The sequence below is a fragment of the Myotis davidii genome, unplaced genomic scaffold, assembly GCF_000327345.1.
Source record: "Myotis davidii unplaced genomic scaffold, ASM32734v1 scaffold393, whole genome shotgun sequence".
NCBI lineage: Eukaryota > Metazoa > Chordata > Mammalia > Chiroptera > Vespertilionidae > Myotis > Myotis davidii.
The window spans coordinates 65,350-75,545 of record NW_006285913.1 but is presented as its reverse complement, the minus strand read 5'-3'; the positions used below and the strand labels follow the sequence as shown (position 1 = coordinate 75,545).

Below are 10,196 nucleotides of genomic sequence, written 5' to 3'. Positions count from 1 at the left end.
AATTAAGTCTGTACCAGCCTTTCTTGTCACACTAGACAGTATGAGGAGTGAATGAAATAATGTACAATAAATAAAAATGCTTTTCAAACTGCCAGTGCAGCTCATATTTTCATAGCGATGAAATGGACTCAGGTGCGTTTGCTCAAGGCATGGGTGCTCTTTGATGCCAGTACCATTGGAATTGATCTGTCTGATCCTTATGCGTTTTTACCTTCTGTCAGTCATCCTTGGTAACTGCACATACTGCATTCCAGCGTATGTGCTTGATAAAGCCCATTTCTCAATCCTGATATAAGTAGTGAATTAAAAAGCGATGAAGTAAACAAACTAAGTTTTTTAAATTACCTTAGTATATGTTTTATGATCCTTCTATGGTACTATGAAAAATGATAGGTATACAGGAAGCCAGTTTAACTAAAACATTAGGCATTGTTGGTTGGGGATGGAGGTGGGAAGGGCTCTTAAACCAAGGACTTTAGGACAGTTAGATGTACCTGAAATGGCCTTAATGTAGGTGATGGGAGTAATAAATAAATACCTGATATAAATACCTCATAAATTTCTTGTTACGTGTGTGTTACAAACAAGATTTTGCAGCCAATTAGGATAAATCTTAATTTTAAAATCTGAAGTTTATTTCAACTACTTAATCATTAGAAAAGTGTACCATTTGAAAGAATTAATGTAGTGCAGTGTTCTTTCTATGTGGCCACTTCCACTCCATTTTGCTAGGATCAATAATCTGATACCTCCATAGCTATTAAATCTGTTAGAATTCATTTTCTGATCATGAAAACTAATGTCTTGAAGAAGAGCTTGTGTTTCAATATTTTTATTTTATTTATATTAAAATACTTTGGGATGTTAAACATAGGATTAATTACTAATCTGAAGTTTATTTCAACTACTTAATCATTAGGAAAATGTACCATTTGAAAGAATTAACGTAGTGCAGTGTTCTTTCTGTGTGGCCACTTTCACTCCACTTTGCTAGGATCAATAATCTGGTACCTCCATACCTATTAAATCTGTTGGAATTCTGATCATGAAAACTAATGTCTTGAATAAGAGCTTGTGTTTCAGTATTTTTATTTTATTTATATTAAAATACTTTGGAATGTTAAACAGGATTAATTATCATTATTTTTATCTAGGTGATGAACTTCCACTAAGTGTTCGAATTTCTCATGAAAAACAGGATAAGATACATAGTTGTCTGGAGCATCTTTTCAGCCAGGTATGACTGGGACATGTGTGGGTATTTTTTCTGTAGACTAAACTAGCAGGAATCTCTTTTCAGATGCCCTGAAAAGAGCTTGGAATTAGAATAGAAAGGCCTCAATCTGTCCCTCCACCCCACTTTAACTCAATTCCCACAATTTAAAAATGGGAATAATTATTCATTTCTTCAGCCAACTAACCCAAAGGATTATTGTAATGTCAAGTATTTTATAGTCTTGAGGAAATCATAAAGAGTTATACACACAGGAGTTATTCTTTTATTGTTTATTTTTTTATTGGTTTTCAGAATCCTTTATGACATTTCTTATTTAATTTTATTCTTAATTTCAAAAAGCACAAAGATTGTCACAGGGCTCATATTGGTGTTGTGTAGTCTTTAAAAACTTATATCCATAACTACAATTTATGGTGTAGAAACTTTTATTACTTTGAAAAGGATTTTGATAACTTTTAGTTTTCTTTAATAATTTTAGGACCTATACTTCTTTTGTGAAGTGAATTTATATTTTGTATCAATATATGGTAGAATAGTAAGAAATGTTATTACAAATGTTCTCAGGTGAGTTTATTCCAATATTTTATTTAAAGGTAGATTTCATAAGAATTGTGGTATTTCAACCAGTAATTATTGCTTTAAAAATATGTTGCAAGATTTACTTTGGAAATATATGTGATGTGTTATGAGATTATGTAACTCTCAGAATCTCTACTATTGTCATAGGTGGATTCAATTACCAATCTCCTAAAAGGGCAAGCTGTGGTCAGAGCCTTTGAGCAAACCAAGTACCTAACCCCAGGTCGAGGATTGCAGGGTAAGGTTTATGAAATAACTGTTAGAAGCAATTGGGAGACAAAGTGGGAGACAGTATAGTTATAAAGCAAAAGCATCTACATATATAAAAGCCTAAGCAACCATGTGATCATTGGACCGCTTGCACGGTAGCTATGACATGCACTGACCACCAGGGGGCAGATGCTCAATGCACAGGCATGCAAACATGGACAGACTGATAAATCTCAGAGGGAATTGGGGAGAAAGGAGGGTGGGAAGAGCTTAACCAAAGATCTTATATGCATACTGGAGGCCCAATGCATGGATTCGTGCACCAGTGGGGTCCCTTGGCCTGGCCTGCAGGAACCGGGTGGGGACCAGGCCGAAACCAGCAGTCCAATGTCCCCCGACGGGTCCCAGATTGCGAGAGGGCACAGGCCAGGATGAGGGATCCCACCAGTGCCTGAATCCATGCACCGGGCCTCTAGAAGCATTATAAGAAAAGTTCCGTTTGCTCATGTTTCATAATTCATTTACTATTGCTTCTGTTTTGATAGTTTTTGAATCTAAGTAAAAAATCAGTATAGGATATTTTAGTTTTCTTTGAAAGTTAAAATGTTTAATGCCTATGGGGGCCAGACTGAATATATATGAGTTAATTGAAGCAATATAGGTGTTGAGTTGCTTTGGCCTGAACCAAGCATAATGGCTACTTGTTCATATCCCAGTGGTGGGGGAGGAGGGTTGAGAATCTGGGTGGGCAAACAGAATAGGCTAACAGAAGAAGATCTAGAGCTTCCACTTTCCGACATCTAGTTTAAAATGTTTAAAGTATAGTTTTTCATCTAAATTTGCTCCTTTGTTTAAACATTTGTAAGAAAATAATACTAAGGTTTGGCATTCTGGATTTGACACATTTTCTCCTGTGATATGGCTAAAGAAATTACCAACATGATAATAATTTAGGACAATGGCAAGGAAAACAAGAAGATTCTGAAGCTGATAGTGTTGTTAACTGTTTGGTAAATGGTTGAGAGTTAAGAGAGACTTTTTGTGTTTGTTTAGAATTTCAGCACGAAATGGAACCAAAGCTGAGTTGTCCAAAACGGTTAAGGCTTCACATCAAGCAAGATCCTTGGAATCTTCCCAGCAGCGTCCAGAGTCTTGCTCAGAACATCAGAAAATTTGTTGAAGGTCAGTTTGGAAAAAAAGAATATCTCATTATATTAGTAGTAATCATTTTAAAACCCATTAAACCCAAAAGTTCAGTAATAGTCTGATCACTTTTTCAGTGTTTCCTGTTAAGAGTGAAATAAAAGGACTGTAAAGTATGATGGAGGAAGAGAGAAAGGAGGAATAAAATTGCAGAACCTTATGTTCCAAGGATCTAAAGGATCTACATGATGGAGAATATTTTCAGTGAATAAAATAAGAGCTTATATTTATGAAGACAGATGGAACATGGAGCTTCATATTTTATAGGAGACAACAGAAATTTGTTTAAAAGAATTCACAAAAGACATGAAACTAAATGTTATGGAGAGTCTAAAAAATCAATTGGGCAACTGTGTGAGGATCAAGATAATGACATAGGTTGCATCATTCATTTTAAGTTTCTTTTTCAGAATTGTTTGTCTGAGTTGATGGTGTCATTATCTACCATGACATTGTTTCCTCAACACCGTATAATTGGTACAACCTGTAATTGGAGATAGAACTTCAAGACAACTCCAAAATCTGATTGCATGTTTAGATTCAGAGTTATTCAGTAGAAAATTCTGAGAGTTCCCAACCTGGTTATGGTGAAAATGTTGAAAAGGGAAATTCGTTTAATTTTTTTAAATATCTAATTCATGATTTTATTTCCAATATTCAGCCAGTGGCTGGCAGTATCTGGAGACACACTTTGGTTGTCCCAGCTGTGGGTGTACCATTCGCATCTAGTGGGTGGAGCCCAGGGATTCTACTAAGAGTCTACAATGTTCAGGACAGTCCCTTACAACAAAAAATGGTTTGGCCCAAAATGTTAATAGTGCTAAGACCAGGAAACTTGTACAATGAATAAGTATTATGCCTGGGTTTAAATTTTTATTCCACAATGATTTGAAAGTCAGTTCGATATGGTAAATAGTATTCAGCAAAATCACTGCATCACCATTATTGCAGGGTACATTAGAGAAGTTATTTAATTGATTTCAGAGAAGGGAGAGGGAGAGAGAGAGATAGAAACATCAATGATGAGAGAGTCATTGATCAGTTGCCTCCTGCACACCACACACTGGGGATCGAGCACACAACCTGGGCATGTGCCCTGACCAGGAATTGAACTATGAACTGTTTTATAGGTGAACGCTCAACCACTGAGCCACATCAGTTGGGCTGGATTTTTTTTTTATGCTATTAAAAAACAAAATTCAACTGAGTAAATTTGAAGATCTAATTGCCTTTATTAAGTGATTTCTGAATCAGACAGCATCCTACCTAGTAACTGCAAGGTTGCTCCAAGGGGATGTACAAGATGGAAGGTTTTTATAGGAAGATGGGTAGGGCAAGGCAGCTATTAACAAAAGAAGATAAAGGATTATATTTACACCAGGACATCTTCTTAAGGGAGCTGCAAGGGTTTTTATCTTGCCAGTTGCCTCTTCTTTTTATGGGGGATGGAAAGGGCCCATTCAACAGATTACCTTAGTGGTGCTTGATCAGAAAATTCCAGACTGTTGATTAAGGTTATATTTCCAAGAAGGTTGAAACAGCAATTAAGTCAGGCATCAAATATAGGTTTGGTATCATGGGTTTTAGCATAAGTGATGCCATTTTAGGTCTGGTTTTCTCTTTTACAATGCTTTCCTGATAAATGATAGCTCCTAAACTCAACAGAATCTGAGCCGTCACTTAACCCCTTTGGGGGCTCAGTTTCATCATTTTGGGGGCCTCTTCATAAATGACAGAGATGGTTTAAATGTTCTGTGATTACTAAGTCTGCCTAGAAATAAACTCAATATAACAGCTTAGGTATTATTTAGAGACCAGTAGAGGAGTTTGTACAGATAGGAAAAACTCCAAATGAATCACAGCATTTCTGTTGTGTGATGAAATATTTTGTTCTTGACAGCTAGATTTCTTGGATATATTTTTATTTTATAGATAAATATATATATTGGCTACTTGTTACACATTATAACACTCCCCCAAAATAATGATTAGCAAGAGGGTGATATTTTTAAAAGGTGTTAGGCTTAAGAAATCTAGGCATATACTTTACTAAGTAAAAGGTGTATTTTTACTCAATAGATGCCAGTATCATAACACTCCTAAAAGTTATGTCATGAATCTAAATGCAGTTGTTCTCATCATCCTTGAGTTTTTTAAACCTTATATTGCTTTTAGAGTAAATGAAATATTGATATGGACAGAGAAATCCTTTTTTTATTGTTTGCTCTTTGAAGAGCTTTATCTTTAAAATATAAACCTCTTCTACAGAATAAAATGCTTACTTTTTTAAAAGGTCTTCATTTGAAGAATGGTACATTTTCATCATAAGTCCTGCTTTTATATCTTGAGTACCTCATATCACAATGAACAGCAGTAGGAATGGCAGATATCTGCATTGATTGATTGACCTATTAATTGATTGATTGATTGATTGATAGATATTGAATATGTGCCACTGTTGGTCATAGGAGCCTAGGAGCTGGTTGAACGTGGCTGGATGTACAGTCAGTGGTGTGGGGAGGGCTTTTTCCAGAATTTCAGTTGCATCCCTTGTTGTAAGTTTCAGTGAGATGCACTTACTTTGGATAAGGGCTATGATTGTCACCATATTAAGTGAGACTCTGAAAAACTATTAATCACTAGTTCAGCTCAATGGACTATTCAAAGGAGAAGTCGAGTTGCCATTTCCTGTAATGTGTGTGGTGTCTAATCCTGTTATAAGGATAGAAGCATAGTCCTGAGATCCTTATAATCAGCTGCTTGTTCAGTGGAGGTACACTGATGTAACATCACCAGTTTAGCATGAATTTATCTAATGCAACTAGAAGTAATTTTCATTTTCTTTCTTAAACTGTCTTTACATAGGGAAAGTTAGGTCTTACCTGCAAGTTAACATAAGGCCAACTTGCCAGAATTTCATTTTTTATATACATAGCTGGGATTGACCCCATTCTGATATCCCTGTAGGGGAGAAAATAAATATCTTTTGTCTTCTATCCTCCTGTGAATTATGCTGAAAAAAGGGAAATTAATAAGAGGAAAGCATGCAAGTCTATTTAATATGAATTTTACATGAGACAAGAGCCTTCATAAGGAATGAGGACCCAAAGAAATAGTTAAACCTAAGAGTTTTTATGCTAGGTTTGATGAAGAGTGGAAAGTTGTGGGAAAATGTGATAAAACAAAGGGTATATGCTAAGGACAGTGATCTGGGAGAAACTTAGCAGGGTCTGTTCCTCTCAGCATCTTTGGACATAGGATGCTTTGTTCCTCCAGGTATAGGGAGGAGAATTCTCATATGAGGGTCTTATGACCTGTGTTAGGGGAGAAGAGGGGGATCAGAGAGTCCTTCCTGCACCTGCTGTTTCTCAAATTCACTCAGCTTAAAATATTTAATATGCCAAAGTGCCTTATGCTGGGGTAGCATGTTCTGAACCATTCGTCCTCATCTCCTGGGAGTGTGGCCTATTCAGACAGCATGGAAGCTCCATGCCTTTCTCCCATACCTTGCCCTTGCCTCTCTTCCATCTGCTGTTCCTGAGTTACATCCTTTTGTAATGAACTCAGCAAGTGGAGACTCAAAGTATTTTAGCAATTTTTTAAAGACCACACAGCTAGTATATGACACAGGGGTCTTCTGTTTTTGCAGTCTCACTTGTAAAATTTAATGCCCTCTTAGGTAACTCCTGCATTTCTTGTAGATTAATTTTGTTGCTCTCACTATTGTGAACCTATCTAGAATAGGATGCAATCTAACCTTTGTCATTTCCCATAATCTTGGGAAAAAACTCTGTAGGTTTTTATGGCAAATAAACTATTTGCCAATTGGAAATAAGTGGACACATAACTCATTGGACACAGAGCAATGAGAATGAAGTTCATACACATTATTTATGAAATACTTGTGATTGACCCTGTTCAGAGATGGGGTGGGAAGATGACTATTTTGGAAACATTTAGTATTTTTCTGTCCTTTAGGGCAGTATCTTGAATTATAGATGGGAAAGGAAGACTATATATATTCTATAGGGTCTATAAATATAATCTATGTAATTATATATAAACTATAATTATAATATATAATGCATAATATAATATACTAGAGGCCCAGTGCATGAAATTCTGCACTCAGGGGGGTGTCCCTCAGGCAGACCTAAGCCATCAGTCGGACATCCTTAGCAATGCCACAGATGCAGGAGAGGCTCCTGCCACTAATGCTGCACTCGCCAGCCGTGAGCTGAGCCTGGCTTCTGGCTGAGCCGCGCTCCCCCTGTGTGAGTGCACTGACCACCAGGGGGCATCTCCTGCATTGAGCGTCTGTCCCCTGATGGCCAGTGCTCATCATAGTGACTAGTCATTCTGCCGTTCAGTTGATTTCATTATTAGCCTTTTATTATATAGGATAATTGTATATATTATATATGATTTTTAAAAGTTTAAATAACTAAGAAAAATACCATTTGATAGTTTATTGATCAAGACTATGACAACTGTAGGAGTTTAGAGAATACCATGTAAGCTATGGCAACAAAGGAGGACCTACATAGGTAGCAGGATTTGAATGCTGTTTCATCGACTCACATAATTCAGATCTAGGAGGCATTTTAGGGTCTTGAGCAATGGATAGAATTTATATAAACAGCTAGGAATGAATAGCATTTCAAGTGATTTTTATTATCTGATGTAATGAGATTGTGCTAATTTTTATTATGGCATAGTTAAAATGTGGCAGAAAAAAATTGAACAATTAACTGATATGTTGTTGTGTTTTTCCTCTGCAGAAGTCAAGTGTAGAATACTTCTGGCACTTCTTGAGTATTCAGGTAATATTTTTCATTATTTTTACTTTTTAAAATCATGCCCTTATAAGTGTCATGATATCAAAGCAATGCCTTCAGCAAAATAGATGGAAATATGATCTCTACCTTCTCTAAAGTCTTGCAAAGATAGAAAAAATAACTTAGTTCTAAGAAAAACACAAAAATGTATATTCATCTTCAATTACAAATAGAAACATGTGACCACATATAAACATTTATATGAATGTAATTTAGATTCCTGGCTGGGCAGCTCAGTTGGTTAGAGCATCATCCTCATATGTCAAGGTTGTGGGTTCCATCTCCGGTCAGGGCACAGACAATAAGCAACCAATGAATGCATAAATAAGTGGAACAAATCAATGTTTCTCTCTCTCTCTCTCTCTCTCTCTCTCTCTCTCTCTCTCTCTCTCACCTGAAAAGGGTAGACTGTGTCTGCTAAATATTCTTAACTCACTTTTATTCCTGTCTCTCTCTCTGACCTTTTCTTTTTGTTTCCTTATTTATTTTGCTTTATCTCTCTAAAATCAATTAAAACTATTATAATTAAAAAGAGAAAGGAAGCAGGTTTGGTAAAGTTAATTGTGCAAATTGGATATATTGAGAAACTGTGTCTAACTTCTGTATCTGAGCAGGGATAGAGGTGGGCTCAAATTCACAGGGTCGGGAAATGGACTGTGCTTTTGATGGAGAGTCTCAATCTCAAAATCATATTGCAAAGGCATGGTACAGACAGGGGAGGAATTCGTGACCACTTATACAGATCTGCCACAGTTAGAAAATTTAAAGTATAAATAAATGAATGGCGGAGCCAAGTTAACCAAGAGGGATTTTTTGTTTGTTGGTTGTTTAAACAAGTTTTTGCTTTGCTTTTTGACTGAATAATACTATAATACATTTCTTACATTTTTTAAGCTTTACTAATAACCACACAGCTGATGGACCTCATGTTTATGTATTTCATTAGGTCCTCACAACCACTCTGTGAGAATATACTAGTCATTATTTTTCCAAGTTTTGAAAGTGAAGAAATTAATAATCAGGCAGATTAAAAATAATTAAAAATTAAGAATCAGTAAGGTTAATAATAATTTGTAAATGATGCTCATTAAACACATATTTTTGAGCAACTAGAATATGTTTCATTGAGTACATGAATTAATAAATAGGAAGTGGCAGATTTGAAATTCAAACTTATGCTAATTTCAGAAGTGGTCCTGGATTATATTACTTTATTCATTAATATTCCAATGGCTGTTCTTGTAGATTCTTATTTTGATTTCATTTTTATTTATTTTTTTATTCTTGTCATAATTCTACCTTTTCCTACTTTATTCACTCACTCTTTGTTCCCTCATATATAAATAGCCTGGCACCAAAACAGTAACCAAATTACACCATATGGTTGGCTGTGAAATTACACTCTTCACTTGAAAAGGGTAGACTGTGTCTGCTAAATATTCCTAGCTCACTTTTATTCCTGTCTTTCTCTGATCTCTTCTTTTTGTTTCCCTGTTTATTTTGCTTTCTTTCCCTTCCATCTCAGAAAAATCGCTGTGATTGCTTCTGTGTCTAGAAGCCATCTCATTCTTTTTAGACCAGCTAGCTAACGGTGGAACTTTGCCTTTTAAAACAGTGAGATAAATGAAGTGTTAATATTGTAAAGCATGTTCGTAAAAAACTGAATTGAAGTAGGTGCTTAAAAACGGAAATGAAACAGAAGCATTTGATAAGTTTCAAAAAATCCATTTTTTAGTCCATTTCTACTACAAGAGAATACTTACTCTGCAAAAGCAATAAACAAGCTGTCACCAAAAAAACACAGCTCTCTGCTTTTCTTTGTTTGCTGGAAGCTGGAAGCAGCAAGTGTGATTCTTGCTGTAATTCTTATTGATAAAAATGAGGAATGAGAATAGCTTTAGAAAGGATGGACACTGTGAATTTTAAACAGCTGTATAATTACTAAAAAGCAGTCAAACACAAAACCTATGTGTTTTTGCTTGGAGTTAGCTTCTTTTGTTTTCTTTATCATGTTGTCCTCTCTCCAGCAATAAAACTGGGCTCCCACTCAGTGCCAGGACCCTGCTAGACGCTAGAGAAAGGAATCATTATAATAATACCGTCCAGTTTCACTTTACTAAATGCTCTAA

General features: G+C 35.7%; 1 protein-coding gene across 1 annotated transcript in view; it reads left to right on the top strand.

The window, feature by feature from the left end:
• The window catches only part of PREX2 (phosphatidylinositol-3,4,5-trisphosphate-dependent Rac exchange factor 2), a 156,467-nt gene that overhangs the window by 81,400 nt on the left and 64,871 nt on the right, over positions 1–10,196 (top strand). Inside the window, 5 exon segments of the mRNA XM_006756922.1 lie at positions 96–132; positions 1,155–1,237; positions 1,964–2,054; positions 3,080–3,208; positions 8,011–8,052. Of these exon segments, the coding sequence (XP_006756985.1) occupies positions 96–132; positions 1,155–1,237; positions 1,964–2,054; positions 3,080–3,208; positions 8,011–8,052 (382 nt within the window).